At 41.8% G+C, this 18078-nt stretch overlaps 1 protein-coding gene across 2 annotated transcripts in view; it reads left to right on the forward strand.

Moving 5' to 3' along the window:
• The window catches only part of NME7 (NME/NM23 family member 7), a 263016-nt gene that overhangs the window by 195143 nt on the left and 49795 nt on the right, over positions 1 to 18078 (forward strand). For both annotated transcript variants that reach the window (XM_025926224.2, XM_086693698.1), the window contains one exon: positions 9890 to 9997. In XM_025926224.2, the coding sequence (XP_025782009.2) occupies positions 9890 to 9997 (108 nt within the window). The remainder of the gene's footprint in view (positions 1 to 9889; positions 9998 to 18078) is intronic.

Here is an 18078-nt window from a genome sequence, read left to right on the forward strand (position 1 = left end):
TAAGCATGTACTTTTTAACATGATAGGACTTGTTGGCTAAAAGCACGAATATTTTCTGCTTTCAATATGGTGGCTGCCTCATTGGCCTTTGAAAGTTCTATTACCCTTATTGTCTATGAAATGAGGGCAATGTATATTGATTTTCTGTTTTGCTTCTCAGCTATTTGAGGTTTGCCAAGACCTATGCTCCTTCCTCTTTTAATGTGCATCCATTTGTCTATATCATCGCTAACATGGTTACCCTATAGTTTATAGAAGACTTTTTTCTTTTACTTAGAATTTTTTCAAAATTAGACCAATGACCTGGTCTTTCCACCATGTGCCACTCATTATATGAATATATTCCATAGCTGATCATTAAGTTGTCGTTCTCAAAGGCTCTATAATCAGTAAATTGCACAAATCTCTTCCCAGTTCACCTCTTAAGTGGAAGGTCATTTTCACTCTTGCATATCTCTGTCATATTGTAGAGAACAGAAACAGTGTGGCTTTCTGTGGAAGCAGTTTTTCTTTGTCCAGACTTATTTTATGAGTCTGACTTACAATTCAATAAACAATATTTACAATGCACACAATAAAAGAATAATTACATCAATCTTCTCTCATTTGTTTTCAGTATTTAGCTAGTCACCATTCTACTTAGTGCATTGTTTCCATGTCTTAGATTTAGAGGTCATTCCTTAAGCCAGAATTCTTCTGGCACCGCCCCCCCGCTCCCCCCCCTCCCCTGCAGGATTACCAGAGCGGAATTTTTAGTCCTTATGGGGAGCCGTGTAATAACCAAGCATTTGACTTGATGGAGCTCAGCAGGCCAGGTTGTGGTGGCAGACAGATCTGCCAGGAGTTTGGTAGAGTTTGAAAGACTGCCGACCTTCTACATGCGAGTAAATGTGGGGCTTTCAAGAGTCTCATTTGCTCAGCATAACCCATCACTTACTAAAACTGCAGTAACTTTAAACAGTTATTTAGGATATGTAAATTGCGTGTTGGTACCTCTTGTTGCTTGTATGTATCTGATATTCATTTCCGCTTCTTCAGACGGGGGTTTGGTGGGCTGGTTTTCACCGTAGTGTACGAGGAACGGGACAGCATGAATCTGTTAGGAACAAGTAGGGAAAATCTGCCAGGAAGTAGAGGGGGATAAGGATCTGTGGAGGATTCTTCTGGGCTTTCACTTTCAGTATTTCAGTATTTTTTACTTCTACAGACATATATGAAATTTTATAGTAATCAAAACTAAAATCAAGGTATCAATACTTTTTCAAAAACAGATCAAATGAAAGCCTCAATTTTAGTGAAAAGTGAAAGCAAACTATGAAGAAAATATGTGTTCTACAGCTTTATGCTTCGCCATTATCATTTACTGGCACGATATATTGTACCAGTAAAAAGACTTTCTGTGGTTTATTTATAGATTATTGTCTAATCTAAGTTCTTAGTTCTTAAGATCTAAGATTATTGTCTAATCTAAGTTCTTATTACTTGATTATTTAAACTTTTACCTTTCTTCTAAAATTATCATTAAAAATCTTGAGAGACGTTATATATTTATTAAAAGGTACTTGAATATTTGGTTGGACTGGCTTTGGCGCATATCAAAGTATCCCCCGTTTCGGTCTCTTTAGGAAGTGTCTCCTCCCATTTCCTTTCAATTCTGAAGTCCTGCTAATAAAACCAATGGCCATTATCTATTGACTGTGACAGACACTTTTCGAAACACGGGTAGTTCTTCCTTCCGTTCTCACCGCAACCCTGTAGTTAAGTCCCATTTCTTTCCCTGTTTTACAAATGAGAACTTTGAAGCAGGCGCAGAGAGGTTGAGTAACACGGCAGGGTCACACAACTAGTGAGTGACAAAGGCAAAATTCAAATCCAGAGTCATCCCCCACAGCTGTTGCCCTCTGTTACTTCTCCATCCCGGCTCCCTGAATAGAGATGTTGTCATTTTATGTCAGTCAACAGGTATTTAGCAAGCATTTACTGGGTGTTTATAAATAAGACACAGAATATCGAGGAAGTTTTATATTGCGTTAAATGTTGAGAGTCTAATGGGAACTTACTAAAAATAGGCACACACAAAAAAAACATAAAATGCAAGTCAGAGGGCTCGTACTAGGACCATGAAGTTCCTCTTGAAATGGTGGGAAAGGGAAGATTACTCTGGGAGGAATTCAAGTTAGTTTTGTAGAGGAAAAGGTGCTGGTGGGATTGAAGCTTTCAGGGAAGGTGTGAGCGAAGCCTCAAAGGTAGGTTTAGGCAGAATGTCGAGGACCTTGAATGCCGCACTAAAGGGGCTTGGGCATTAGGCCATTACAGGTGAGTAGCATGATAATATTTGCATTTTAGATACAAAATGAGAGCAGCATGAACAGCGAATTGAAGGTGGCTTAATGGGCTTGGGGAAATAGAGACTGTCTGCAGGATGAGTGGGCATTAACGTGGCAGATAATCCCCTGCTCTTCCCGGCCTCAGGAATGGTTGGAGATAGATTGTATTTCGCATCGTTTTGTCTTATCTTTTATTCTGAAGAGTAACTCTCCAGCAATGCTGGAAACAAGAAAGAATGCCTATCATTAGCAGACCATTCACTTTGAAAGGTAAAAAGCAGACAGGTTTGGACGGGGAAGGACAGCCGCACTCCACAGCATGCAGGAGAGGACTGCTCAGAGAAGACAGGGGCTCTGGCTGTGCTGCACGTCAGACACCGTGGCCTCCGTGTCAGGAGGGACGGGAGGCCACGGGCAGGGTGATGGGCGGGGAGGCTGCGTGGCGAGCCGCTCACCTGGGCAGAAGGCAGGTGATGCTTTTAGCCGCAGCCCAGGGCAGTGAATCTGGAGCTTTAGCTAGAGGCAGAGTAGTAGATGGGCAGCTAGTATCACACCGAGGACAAATGGGAAGCCCCACTTCTGTAGGGACAGCAGCCAGCACGCCCCACCTGTCGGCATGCCTCTGGCGTCCATGACAGGTAAACAGAAATTTCCAAACAGGAAGACGGAGAGCCCGGGATTGCAAGTCATTCGAGGTTAACCGGTGCCGTAAGGAAGACACCAGATGCAACCCACAGAGCCAGTGCCTAAGGAAACCAAAGTAACAGGCCTAACAAGGAGTCTTTACATAAGAGGAGGCAGTATCCTCAGAAAGACCTAAGGAATATTGGATCTATAAAAAAATAATTATAGATAGTGAAAGCCTTAAACACAATTTTTGAAATTGAAAAAAATAGCCAGTCAGTAGGGTGACACCATGGACCCAGTTTAAAAACAAATTAGTCAGGTGACAGATCAAACAGAGGAATTCCCCCAGAATATAGTACAAAAAGACAGATGGAAGGTATACAAGAAGAGAGAGAGGGAGGATTGAACCAGAAGTCTCAACATTTATTGCATAGAAATAGCCAAAGGAAAGAAGAGATGAAATGGAGGAGAGAAAACAGTAGAAGAAATAGAAGCTGATGTACTGAATTGGACTGTGGAGCGTGGAGCAGAATGACGGGTAAACGACCATTGCCTTGATAAAGAGAATGCAAAACCTTCCAGAAAGGAGAAGAAACTCATTACCTAAAAAGGATGGTAATCAGATTGCAATTGTCTGCAGCACCGTATTTGTCATAGATGCCATGTCTACACCGTGCGTCGTGTGTGTGTGTGTGTGTGTTTGTACGCATGTAAGTAGTAGATACTACAGAGGGCTGCTCATATCCGCCCCCCACCCCTCAGCTTCCGGACTGAAGTGCCCATTCCCCAGCTGTGTGTTGGCTGCTGACAGTAATTCCATAATTATTTCCCATATTGCCCTCTGCTGAAGAAAGTCACCTTGCCCAAGGTCATAGCCCCTTCCCTGGAGTGGCCTGTATCCAGTGGCGTGTCAGTTTGGAGAGATCAAGGCCTCACCTGTTTGCTACAATTCAGGTTGACTCTGAAGGGTCATCGCAGCTCCGGGGCTCACTGTGGGGTTATCTAAGGCTGCCGGTGTTACTCATTGAAGTTCAACTTCTCCCTCTTCCCACTCCCGTGTTCCTCACTTGCCCACAAGTGTGGATGCTGAGGCCACCTCCCAATAGACTTCCTGCATGCACACCTCGGAGTTGGTTTCCTCAGAGTTGGTTTTGCCAGAGAATGCAACCTGTGCAGTATTCTCTTCAGCCACCCTTGAGACATTGACGAAAATTGACTACGTATCAGGGTGCAAAGAAAATCCCAACGAATTCCTTCAAAGGAAAACCAAAAAGACCACATTCTCTCACCACAGTACAACGTGATTAACAACCGTCCCCCAACCACCAACACACATGCGCCCCCCCCCCCCCCCACACCTCTTCAGAATTCAGGTGCTGTGCATACAGCAGTCACTTATATGAAAGTAATATTTTAATGAAAATGGTGTGTACCAACTAAAGTAGGTACAGAACAAGTTCTTACGAAACAGTTTACTCAAATGGAGTCCTTTCCAAGTGTTTCTTCCTAAACAAAATTATAAAAAAAGGAAAATAAGTAGTGACCTTCACAGTTTCACAAAGTACATCTTATTTCACAGAATGGCAGCTTACCACCGCATAAGCAGAGTAGATGTCCAATACCGGGTGCTGACGTGCCAGGAAATTTACGGGGGACAGAATGAATGTAATGAATTTGAAATGAAACATAGAGCTATCCTTATTTGCTAGTTTATCAAAATGTTTTTCGTAAATGCAGTACATTGGTAACTGACATTTGATACAACCTTGGAAGGAAGACTTAAGTAATTAAATAAACGCAAACCTTTAAAATGTGCTCAAGTGAGATGGACTCAGATGTGAATACTGCCCAGCATGTTTGCATCCTAAGCTACAGCCGCCATCGCCCTTGGTGACTTCCATCTCCATAGAGGTGGTCCGTTGAGTACTTTGGTCTTTCAGTCTGTGACCCTCCTTTCTTTAGTATTCTTGCCTTCCGTGTGACCTTAGCCGTGGTGACACCTTAAAACTGGTCATTATAAATCACTGTGACCCCATTGGAGAAGGTCATTGGAAAGACGTGACCGTCAGTCGACCCAGGCGATCAGAGGCCCCCCACCCCCATTCCCTGTCCTTGGAATGTGGGTTCTGCTTGCCTTGCTCCCCACCAGTGGCTGCTCCAAGGACGCAGCCTTAAGCTAATGATACGGAGTTGAGGACACCCGCACAGTATATGTGACTCAACCCAATTAAGGTTAAGATGTGGCTGGCAGGTACAGGGATCCCTTCATCTTGCTGCCACCCAAGTTCCTCTTGCTTATTAAAACTGCCGCTACTGACCTCTTTCTTCAGTTTCTCCCTGCCCTCTGAGTACCGGGGCCAGTTTCAGATTACACCCGGCAAATCCCAAGAGGGTTGTGAACGAACACACCCTCTCCGCTCACTTCCAGTAATTTCGAGTATCTCCTCTCTTAACTTTCCAGCTCACTTCTTCTCACGCCGATTTTAATAATCCTCCCACCAGGAGCTCCAATCCATGGATCTACCTTTTCGTTGTCTCTCACCCCTCCAACCCCAGGCCCTCACTTTCTTACTCAGTGTAATGCGTGTTGTCAATATTATTATCATCACTACCTCGAACACACCTTCAACCCCCCCTCACTCCTCTCTTGTTTTGCTGTTTTCTTTTGGCAAAGCCCCGCCCTTCGTTAAATTCAGCTTTCGACCAGATGCTGAGTGTGCCTGGAGAAGAACACAGCTATCCTGAAAGATCTCCCTCTGCGTTCATGACTGCTCACCTAACCTCACTAACAAAGGGCCTGACGGGGTTCCTCAGTGCTGCTCGGCAGTCACATTATACTTTCCCGGTTCATTCACTTTCTTGCTCTTAAAATGTATTCCAAACCTTCTTTTCTCTCCTGACATCCCCAGACCTCCTCCCCGGCCTTCCCCTCAGCTGATGACAGTCTTGCTGCCCTTTCCACCGCACAAGAGAATCCGTCAAAAGAAAACTTCTGGAGGGAACTTTAGAAATGTTCCATAGTTTGTTTAGGGGGGTGATTACTGAGTTTATCCATTCGACAAAATTCGTGGGGCAGTTACGCTTAAAACCAATACGTGTTGGGGCGCCTGGGTGGCTCAGTCAGTTAGGCAACTGACTCTTGATTTCGGCTCAGGTCACGATCTTACGGTTCATGGGACGGAGCCCCATGTGGGGCACTGCACAGAGCCTGCTTGAGATTCTCTCTCCCCCTCTCTCTGCCCCTCCCCCACTCACTATCACGTACGTGTACATGCATGCACGCTCTCTCAAATAAAGAAACTTAAACCGATACATGTTATCTATGTAAATTATGTCTCAATAAAAATTAAAAATAACTTCAATAGGTGCCCACCGCTGCACAGAACCACTTACCTGCGTCAGGCTCTGTATTTGGTCTTGTTGCTCAGGCTGGATGCTGCTTGGCCTAGATAAGGCCAGCTCCCCTACTCCTGCACTCGATTCCATTACTCCAGCATTTCCTGCTTCTCCTTCCTGCTTTGTCTCCCTCCTGCTTCCCTTTGTTGGATTGTTCGTATCAGCGTGTAAATGTGCTATTTGTTATTTTTTAATTAATTTTTTCATTTACATCCAGGTTAGCATATAGTGCAACAATAATTTCAGAAGTAGATTCCTTAGTGCCCCTGGCCCATTTAGCCCATCCCCCTCCCACAAGCCCTCCAGTAACCCTCTGTCCTCTATATTTAAGAGACTTTATGTTTTGTCCCCCTCCCCGTTTTTGTATTATTTTTGCTTCCCTTCCCTCATGTTCATCTGTTTTGTATCTTAAGTTCCTCATGTGAGTTAAGTCCTATGATATTTGTCTTTCTCTAATTTCACTTTGCATAATACCCTCTAGTTCCATCCACATAGTTGCAAATGGCAAGATTTCATTCTTTTTGATTGCCGAGTAGTACTCCAGTGTGTGTGTGTGTGTGTGTGTGTGTGTGTGTGCGCGTGCGCGCGCGCACACACACACACACACACACACACACCACATCTTCTTTATCCATTCATCCATCGATGGACATTTGGGCTCTTTCCATACTTTGGCTATTGTTGATAGTGCTGCTATAAACATTGGGGTGCATGTGCCCCTTTGAAACAGCACACCTGTATCCCTTGGATAAATGCGTAGTAGTGCAATTGCTGGGTCGTAGGGTAGTTCTATTTTTAATTTTTTGAGGAACCCCATACAGTTTTCCAGAGTGGCTGTACCAGCTTGCATTCCCACCAGCGGTTCAAAAGAGATCCTCTTTCTCCGCATCCTTGCCAACATCTGTTGTTGCCTGAGTTGTTGATGTTAGCCATTCTGACAGGAGTGAGGTGGTATCTCATTTAAACGTGCTGTTATTTCTCCCAATTTAAAATTCACCCTCTCCCCCAGAAAAACCTCTCTTCATACCACTTTTTGCCATTTGCTGCTCCATTTCTCTTCTCCCCTTTTAGCAAAATGCCTCAGAATACTTGCCTGTATTCACTTTTCCCAGCTCTACTCCCTTTTTCTCTGGAAACCACATTAATCAGTGTTTTGCTCATCTGCAGGCCCCTGGAACCACTCCTGTCAAGGATATCTGTGACTCCATATTGATAGATCTAGCGTTCAGTCCTGAGTATTTACCCTGCTTGACTTCTCAGCAACATTGGGCACTGTTGAGGACTCTCTGTCCTTGACGTTTTTCTTCACTGCCTTCTAGGAGAGGACCCTTCTGTAACTCGCCTTACCTGCTGGTTGTTTCTTCTCCATCTCCTTTGCTCATCTCTCCTCGTCTCCTGGTTTTCCAATGATATGGTGCCCCGATGTGTCATCTCACTGCCTTCACAATCTTACCCAAGTGACACCTTTAAATGTCTTAGCAATGCCGTGGACCCCCAAATTGTCATTTGCAGTTTAAAAGACTCCTCTGAAGAGTACACTCATACTCAACCATGTATTTGAAAACTTCACTTGGATATCTAATAGGCAGTCCAAACTTAATGCATTCAAAACCAAACTACGGAGGACTTTCCCTACCAGTTGAAGATTTACTATAAAGCTATAATAATTAAGACAGTATAATGTAGATCCATGAATAGACAAAACGTGCAATGGAACCAAACAGCAAACTAATAAATAGACTCATACCTACACGGAAATCATATCATAACAGTCATCACTGGAGATTGGTAAGGAAAGAGGAAAACTATTCAATATATGGTGCTGGGGTAATTAAATGCCCATAAGGGAAAAATGGAGATGGATGTCCCCCTCAGATGATAGCCAAAGTCAATTCTAGGTGGATCAAGAATTTTATTTGGAAGGCAAAATGTAAAGATTTTGAGGACAATAGAGAAGAGTATCCTTATGTTCCTGGAGCAGGGAATAATTCCTTCAGAAACAGCACAAATCATAAATGAAAAGATTGATAAATTTAATTTCATTAAAATTTAGTATTTCTGTTCATCAACAAAAGACATACTAAAGAAAACCCAAAGACAAGCTTCATCCTGGAAAAAGATACATGCATCGTAAAAAGTGACAAAAAAAATAGAAGTCAGAATATATTAAGAATCATAATCAAAAAGAACAAGAAAAGCCTAGTAGAAAAATGGAGAAAAGACAAGAATAAACATTTTACAAAAGGGGATGTATATGAAAGGACACTAAACTTCTCTAGTAATTACAGAAATGTGAACTGTAAGAATACAATGAGACACCATTTAACACCCACCAGTATGGCAAAATTAAAGAGTCAGCCAGTATGAAATGTTGGATTTTATGTGGATAACGGGAATTATTATGCATTGATGGTTGAGGGCAAATTATTACAACCACTTAAGAAAATGGTTTGACAGTACTTAGTATAATTGAATATGCATGTGCAGACAAAACTCTTGTACGTAGACACTGTACTATGTACAAGAATGCTTGTAGCAGAATTTGTGTGTGTGTGTGTGTGTGTGTGTGTGTGTGTGTGTGTGTGTGTGTGTCTCAAAAGCAAGGAGTGGAGAAGGAAAGGGGGAAAGAGAAGAAATTAGTTCAATGTCCCTCAACAGGAAACGGAATAAAATATGCTCAGTCATACACTGGATTTATATAGTAATAAAAACAAATGAATTATGACTATAACAACATGGATAAATCTGAAAAACAGTGTTTTGAAAACTAAACAAGGGAATCTTTAAATAAAATTGAGAGTAACGGGCACCTCTGGGTAGACGTAGGGATGGGATAGGTGGAGTCAGGATAAAGTCCCACACAGGGGACTTCAAAGTTGTTGCTTTATTTTAATTCACCTAAATAGTGGGTACACAGGTATTTGTTTCATTTATCAAAAATTTTCATATATATTAAATACCATTTTTGTAAGTAGATGTCAGAATTAAAATTGAAGTTTTGGAAGTGCTTCACTTAGAATAAAAAAAGACTAATAAGCAGGTCATGAATACTCCCACATCTTGCTTTTTTTTTTTTTTTTAACCTCTTGTTTCTTTGACCCTCAATTTGGAGTTATTTGTAACCATTTTCCCCCTCATATGAGCTAGTACTAAAGCTGATACAACTGTAACATTTTGAAAAATTTTTTGAAATCCATGCAAACTGATTCATTTTAAATCAAGTTGTTAGGATACAAGTCTTTCACAGTAATCAACTAGGTTCATATTTTATGTGATTCCCATAATCTGTTGATAAAAAAGATGTGATTATTATTGCCCTCTCGACTTTACAACAGGCCACAGAAAAAGCCTAGTGAATGAACTGAAATTTTTCATCGCTCAAAGTTTCATGCATTCGTGCTGTTTCCAGGAAAAATCAGTGCCATCAATGTATACGTGTATTTTGTAAACAAATAATTCAAGTGTTTCCTGTAGCTGGTGTTTTTCTTATTAACACTGTATGACTGACTTTAATCTATATGTGAATATGTATTTAATAGGAAATTGCCCGGCATTTACGCCCTGGAACGCTCAGAGCAATCTTTGGTAAAACTAAGATCCAGAACGCTGTCCACTGTACTGATCTACCAGAGGATGGCCTATTAGAGGTAAGATAAAGAAAGGTGAACATCATATTTGTATTTCAAACTCATAATTTCAGCAGTTCTGGCGTGTGTAAGAGACCTTTTAATATTCTTGGATTATATACTATTACTTGGCCATCTGATGACTTCAGACTGCAACTTTAAATGACCAAATTGTAAGATGCTGTGTGTAACTCAAAGAATTAACGTATTTTTGTGATTGGCATATATTACGTAGATGGCAATATTTTAATATATATATTTAACAATAATTTAAAAAAACGAAAAGCTATGGGGCGCCTGGGTGGCTCAGTTAGTTAAGTGTCCGACTTTGGCTCAGGGCATGATCTCACGGTTCCTGGGTTTGAGCCCCGCATCGGGCTCTGTGCTGTCAGCACAGAGCTGGCTTTGGGTCTTCTTCTGTCCCCCTCTCTCTCTGCCTCTCCAGCGCCAAAACTAAACAAACATTAAAAAAAGAAAGAAAAGCTACAGGATTCATTAGATAATGTGAAATGTGTTTTAAAATCAGGTAAAAATACCATTACCTTAAGTTTCTAGTAATAAAAACACATGAGGAAATTAAGTCAAATATGCAGTGCAATAATATTAAAAGTAATAGTTACCATTTACTGACTGTATGCTGGGTTCTATCTAGCATGATAGATAAACACTTTGTATAAATTAATTATTTTACTCTCCAAAGGAACTTTAATAGGTTATTACTATTATGTCCATTTTTTCAGTAAAATAAATTGAGACACAGAAGTTAAGTAGTAACATTCTTAAATCAAACCGCTCCTATAGGACAGAGCCATATGTTGACCTCTCATCTGTGTAATTAACATAAAATAGAAAACAATGAAAAATTATAAGAAAATATTAGTGAATATTAGTCTGGTTGGGTTTTTAAAAAGTCATTTCTAGGCCAACAGCAAATAAACTTTAAAAAAAAAATCGAAATTTCATTCTGCAGTTTTAACGCTTTTGTATGTCAAAAGGAACTGAAATGAAATGAAAAGACACATGATAAACCGAAGTGATGATAGCATCAATGACAGAAAACGATTGACACCCTCAAAACATATTTATTTTAGAGAGTATTATTTATGTTTTATGTCAAATTTATCAGTCTTTTTTTTTTTTTCTTTTTTTTGCCTCTCAAGTCATACAAAGAAAAAGTCTTCCCCCACATTTTGTTTTCATTTTCTTACATTGAAATGTTCAGTTCACCTGGAACTTGACGTATGGTGTCGGGTGCGGACTAGTCAGCTGTCACAACATCGTTAAATCCTTCCATGCCTTCACTGTTACTTCTCATTTATTAAAGGCTTATACACATCTGTGCCTGTTTCTGAACTTTCTGTCTTTTTCAATTGGCCTGTGCCAACAAAGTACTGTTTTTATTATTGTACTTGATACTTTGAAAAAATTTTCTTGCTTTATTCTTTTAAGTTTATTCCTCCACAGGAACTTTACCCTACTCCCCCAGGATGTAAGCGGGACCTTGACTAACATTATGCTTATAAATTAATGTGGAAGTCTCTTATCTATAATTGTGAGTCTCCAACTGTGTATGCCTCTTTTATTTTATTTATTTTTTTTTTTTAATTTTTTTTTTTTTTCAACATTTATTTATTTTTGGGACAGAGAGAGACAGAGCATGAACGGGGGAGGGGCAGAGAGAGAGGGAGACACAGAATCGGAAACAGTGTATGCCTCTTTTATGCAAGCAATAGGGTGTTTTTTCATAGGGGTCTTGACGTGGCATATTAGATTTATTCTCATCCGTTTTTGTTTTTGTTGCTGTCGAGAGTGACTTTGTTAACTCCGTTAAGGTTTTTTGCTATAATCCAAGATGTTAATGTGATAAACGTGTGATTACATGGTAATGTATTCTTATCTAAATTATGCACCCTGGTACGAAATTTTGACATACTTGTGAAATATAAAAATGTAACAAACTTCATTTTATAATTACCCAGGGTATGCCATGTTTATTTAAAATTTTCGCCAACTTTATTTTTTTTTTTTTTTTTAAATTTTTTTTTTTCAACGTTTTTTATTTATTTTTGGGACAGAGAGAAACAGAGCATGAACGGGGGAGGGGCAGAGAGAGAGGGAGACACAGCATCGGAAACAGGCTCCAGGCTCTGAGCCATCAGCCCAGAGCCTGACGCGGGGCTCGAACTCACGGACCGCGAGATCGTGACCTGGCTGAAGTCGGACGCTTAACCGACTGCGCCACCCAGGCGCCCCTCGCCAACTTTATAAATAGTCCTTTTACCTTCTGAGAGTTTAGGACCCATAGACTAGGTTTGAGTACAGACTGTTCAGTGAAATTGAAATATTATTAAATTATGAAATGTGTTATTTTATGAAATTTATGAAACTTATTTATTACAAAGCCATTTACTAAATGACTAAAATCTTTCTAACTTAACTGCTTGGGAGATTTCATTGTGTTAATGACAGCGTGGTTTAGAGAATTCATCAAAAACCGAAGTTATAGCTGCAGCAGCCTGGTGATTCATACTTGATGTAATCTTGGATAAGTCCCTTTTCCTTCCCATGTCTCACTTTTATCAGCAAAATGGAACAAAGACTGCTGACAGAACCAAGGGATGTTCTCCTAGTTAGGGATTAACCATTGCAGATTGTTACTTGGCTTTAAATGATAAAGTATTATAAAACACTTAGAAGTCAACATTGTTATCTGTTCATAGGTCTCTAAAGCGAAATTCAGAGCGACATAAAGACAAGCTGTTGGATCAGGGGAGCCCTTTATACTCCTGCTCATTAAGAGAACACCCTTTAGATGTAGGTTGACCATAAAATGGATTACCTAATCCAGGAACTTTCCGAAAGGCAGCTCCATTCAGACAAGATGCTAGGACAAAAGACATAAACTGGAACTGTCATTGGCACCCTGGGATTATGGGCTCCCTGTTTATGTGGGGAGCCAGGGAAATGGAAAAAAGCTACTTTTCCTTAATCTTTCCCTCAGGTGATATTTCCTGAGCTGAGTTTATTTATTGTCATATGTGTAGATTTTAGAAGGTATGGTTTCAATTCATATTTTATTACCATCTATTTTATGGACTTATTTTTGTAGCCAGTGATTACAGCACGTATTACTTGCTGGCATTGTAATGGGATTTCAGAGTCAAACAAGACATTTCTCTTGTCCTTATTGAGCTCACAGTAAGTTTTAAGGTCAGGGATCATTTTTTTTTTTAGTGTTTATTTATTTTGAGAGAGAGAGAAAGAGAGCGCGCAAGCTGGGGAGGGGCAGAGAGAGGGAGACACAGAATCTGAAGCAGGCTCCAGACTCTGAGCTGTCAGCCCAGAGCCCGACACGGGGATCAAACCCATGAACGGTGAGATCATGACCTGAGCCGAAACCAAGAGTCAGACACTTAACCGACTGAGCCACACACGCGCCCGTAGAAGTCTTAACGTGAATATAGCAATCGGATTTATTCGGAGGCTCTGAACTGTGACATAGCCATTTTTGTGGTTATAGGAATAAATGACAGTATCTCTGGTATGAGACATCTTATAAGGCTGTTTCACTGGTAATGTTCCGGATACTTCATTGGTAGTAACTCTAAAGATCTTAAATTTGAGCTGTAAAGAAAGCATTAATGGCAAAGTGTATAGCAAAACTAGTTGAAAGAAATTCTTTAATTAAAGAATTAAAGAAATATTAGTTTTTTACTAAGGGCAAAGGATTCGGAAAGGTGAGGCTTCAGCAAGACAGGTACCCTCATATTGCTGAGGACAGCTACATGGCAACAGGTTTTGCAAGCCACGGAGTTTTTCCACTGGGTTCCAGAATTCTACTTCTTAGAATCTAACCGGGGGTGGGGGGGGCAGGACTACAAAATAGAAAGTTCCCTGCACAGATGCTCATTGAAGGAGTATTTGGGGCAATTGAAATCGGAAATAATGTGCGTGTCCAAAGGTCCCTCCTCTGAGAAGGCTTTCCTGATCCTCCCTGCCTGTATCAAAGGTCCTTCCGTGTTTTCATAGGGTTTTGCTTCCCTCTCACATAGCAGCATAGCCCACAGCTGACACAGCCCTGCACCCTGCACTCCTCACTCATTTCATCGTGCTAGGTTTCCTCATTCCATAAATGAAGATAATAGCAGTGCCCGCCCTATCAGGTAGCATGGTGCCTTGCACAGAGTAATTGCTCAACAAATGATAGCAATTATATTGTTATTAACCACAGCACATTGTCTGTTCGCTTACATATATTTCCCCAGAAGACTGAATACTCATAGGGAAGAGAATCTGTCTTGCCCAGCACGTAAATGCTCCTCCATGAATCATTTTTGAAGAAAAAGAGGGAAGGATTTGGTGAAATAAATTATGGTTCATGCACTCCGTGCAGAAGTATGTAACCTTTTTTTTTTTTTCCAAATAATGATGATGATGATGATGATGAACTACAGCAACAGATTCCAGCCTTGGTTGCACATCTGGATCACCTAGGCCATTTTGAAAATACTGATGCCCAGACCTACCCTTAGAGATTCTAATTATTTTTCTTTTGAACAATTTCAGACTTCAAAAAAGTTGCAAGTACAGTGCAAAACAATTTTTTTTTCATGAACATTTGGGATTAAGTTGCCAGCATAATGTCCTCTATCTGAATACTTTAGTGTGTGTTTTTTTTAAATTTTTTTTCAACGTTTTTTATTTATTTTTGGGACAGAGAGAGACAGAGCATGAACGGGGGAGGGGCAGAGAAAGAGGGAGACACAGAATCGGAAACAGGCTCCAGGCTCTGAGCCATCAGCCTAGAGCCTGACGCGGGGCTCGAACTCACGGACCGCGAGATCGTGACCTGGCTGAAGTCGGACGCTTAACCGACTGCGCCACCCAGGCGCCCCTAGTGTGTGTTTTTAACATAAAAGGGCATTTCCTACATCCATGTCAGGAAATTAACATTGATATGTTGCTACTATTTAATCTTTAAACCCCATTCAGGTCTCTCCCATTGTCTCAGTAATGTGTTTTAATAGCAAAAGCATCCGGGTCAGAGTCACCCATTGTGTTTGGTTCTCTGCTTAGTTTCTTTCAATGTGGAACTTGCCTCAGACTTTCTTGCCTGTTGACCTTCGTGACCTTGACACTTTTGACAATAACAAGCAGAGATTCTAATATAATTGGTCCGTTTATTCCTTTGCTCATCAGAAACCTTTCTAGATGGTTTCTGTGTACATTTCTAATGAGACTCTGACACACTGATTTTGCTGAACGGCAGGTATGGCTTATACAAAAGAGCCACTTGTTGGCTCCCCGTTCGTTGTCCAGGAAGCTGCGAGATGCCTGTTGGATTTTATGACCCGACATTGTGTATGCCTCCCCCTGCTCCACTTAGCCTGAGTCCTCCTCTCACGCACATCACTGATGATATTTCTTGAGTTTTACTTCATCTTTCCTTCATCTTTCCCAAAGCTTCTCTGCTGCTCGTGTTCCTTCTGTAGTCAGTTCCCAGCACTGCTGTTTTCTGATTTTCTTCATAGGAACAACCAACACTTTACATGTACTGAAGTTGAAATTCTCAAAGTTGCTGAATAGGTATATAGTAGAAAATACAGTGTTTGAATTTTGAATTGTATATAACAAAATAGTATATCAGTCATTGATTCAGATATTTACATTTTTTTAAATTGAAAACACAGCACTGGGGACACGGCAGTAAAGAGGATCCATGCAGCTCCTGCCTTTGTGGAGTTTACCTTTTAGGAGATAGTAATCATAGTCATTGTTTTTTAGAATAACGAGAACATGGATCTTTCCTCTGTTTTTGTTTTCCTGGTATTCTGTAGCTTGGTTATATCACTTTTGTGGTCATAAAACTAAAATTTTTAAAGTTGATCAAATATTTCATTATATGTATAAATAGTTGGTCAAAACAAATATGAGTTTGGATATATAATTATTTCTGCATTGATTCCTGTTCTGGTACACTCTGGAAGAAAGTTAATCAAACATTAGCCAGAAATAAACAGAGGTGTAGGAATAAAATGGTTGGACAGGCCTGGCTTTCTTGGCCGTGGTTAGTACGGGCCTCTGCACGCACTGACACTCATAATTTGTCTTTACTTTTAGTTTCTATCTCAAAGGAAGAGTTGTGATTTTTACTAGTACACTGTCAAAGAGGGAACAACTTGTACTAAGACAAAAGCGAACAGCTTTCTCTAAGAGATTTAAAAATAGTTCAGTAAGGCTGGGACTTTGACCTTGAGGTGGAAAATGGCAAGAGATAAGGCTAGGAAAGTCATCAAGGGCCTCGTAAAGTCATATTAAGACATCTGAACTTTATCCGGAGGGCAACAGGAATCCAAATAAATGTTTTACACAGGGGAATAGCACAATCGTATCTGTGTTACAGGGATCACTCTGGCTGCAGGATGGAGAACAGATCCAGGGGGAGGGGAGGGGTTCTGGTCAGTCTGGAGGGAGAAAGACCCAGCCAAAGGCTGTTAAGGTAATTTAGGGGAAGATTCTGGTAGCCTGAGTGGATGTGGCAGTAGGAACAGTCAAGAGACATTTAGGGGGCCAGAACGGATAGCCTCAGAAACTACTTGGATGTGAAGGGTAACCTAGGAGAATGAGACCAGATTAACTCCTGTCTCCAAGTGAAGGTGATGGCGACCGCTGTCGTTATCTGTGACACCTAAATTTCGTAAGACCAAAGTTCTTTCATAAATTTGATGGCAAAGCCTAACGTGATCTCATGTGTAAGTTTTCTACAACCCGCTTAGGTGACTCACTTACGTGTTCAGTGACTCCTATGCAGTACGTAGCATGTGGAGAAGGCTTGAGACAGCCATGGAGAAAGAGCTGATGGCAAAATACAGATTTCTGGGTGATATTTAGGGTGAGGTTTTTGCAGGTGGGTGCATGAGGCAAGATCACTGAGGATGTCAGCAAGAGTGGTTGAAGTCCTAAATAAGGGAAGGTGTATGGGGGGGGAGGCGGGGGGGGGGGGGAGGTGCCAGAATAAAGGCAGAAAGTCAAAAGGGACTGAAAGCCTTTCTGAAACTTACGGACAGACGTCCTGGAACAACCGAGGGAGGGAGCTCTGATCAGAGTAGACTCATCTGAATTTAAAATTTCAGAGGTGGCGCTCAGGGGAGAGGCTGAGGTTCAGGGCGTGGCCGTGGAAGAGGCCGTGGGCCGGAGCGGAGGCCACCTTCGGTCACCAGAGATGTGGAGGCTTCAGCATGAAATTAAAGTGAAATTAAAGTCACCTGGGATCTTGGCCGGGAGGCAGGGTGGAGCGGAAAATGGTGATCCAAAGTTTGAAGTTCCCAGCAAAGGAGGGCCGTGAACCTGAGGCGTGTGACAGCAACGAGGAGGAGAAGAGAGGATCTAGCCAGATGGCAGAGCCTCGGAGTTGAGGGCCTCCGTGAGGGAGAAATAGGAGCACTGTTTTTACGCGGCTGGTGAGACAAGCTGCACCCAAGGGCCCGAGGAGGTGATGACTTCGGGGAGATCCAGGTCTCATTTGAGGCCGGGAGGCCTGGTGAAGAAGTTCAAGTTTCAAGCGAGTTTACTTTGACACCGAGGGGCCACAGGGAGCCAGGGGAGAGGAATCCCAGAGCCAAGCAAGAGTAACAAGATGGGGGGAGATGGGCGACCAGTTGGAGGTCTGAATGTAGGCCGCCTGGGCCTGGTAGAGCCCATCTTCATGCTCCTCACTGGCATTCTCAGCTTGTGCTTTTTGCCTGTGGTCCCCGCGTGGTTGTTGGAGCTGCATCGATCACTATTGTGGTCCAGGCAGGAGGGGGGAAGAGCAGGGGGCAAGAGGTGAAAAATACCGGCTCAGTCAGCATCCTCCTCCCTGCACGCTCTGAGGAGCTTTTCCAGGAGGCCCACCCCACAAATTCTGCCTATGATTTATCTGCCGATTTCGTCCCATGGCCACCCCCTTGTTCAAGGGGAACTGGTAAACGGAGTTCTCTTCGTTGACAACATTGCTCCCTCCAACACAATCAGGTTTCTGTTGGAAGGAAGAAAGGGAGAGTGAGCACTGGGGAGGGGGAGGGCAGCCTGTGCCACAATGGTCAACAAGAATAACAGGTGTT

The sequence above is a fragment of the Puma concolor genome, chromosome E4 (genome assembly GCF_028749965.1).
Source record: "Puma concolor isolate L17-30 chromosome E4, mPumCon1.1.hap2, whole genome shotgun sequence".
NCBI classification, from domain to species: domain Eukaryota; kingdom Metazoa; phylum Chordata; class Mammalia; order Carnivora; family Felidae; genus Puma; species Puma concolor.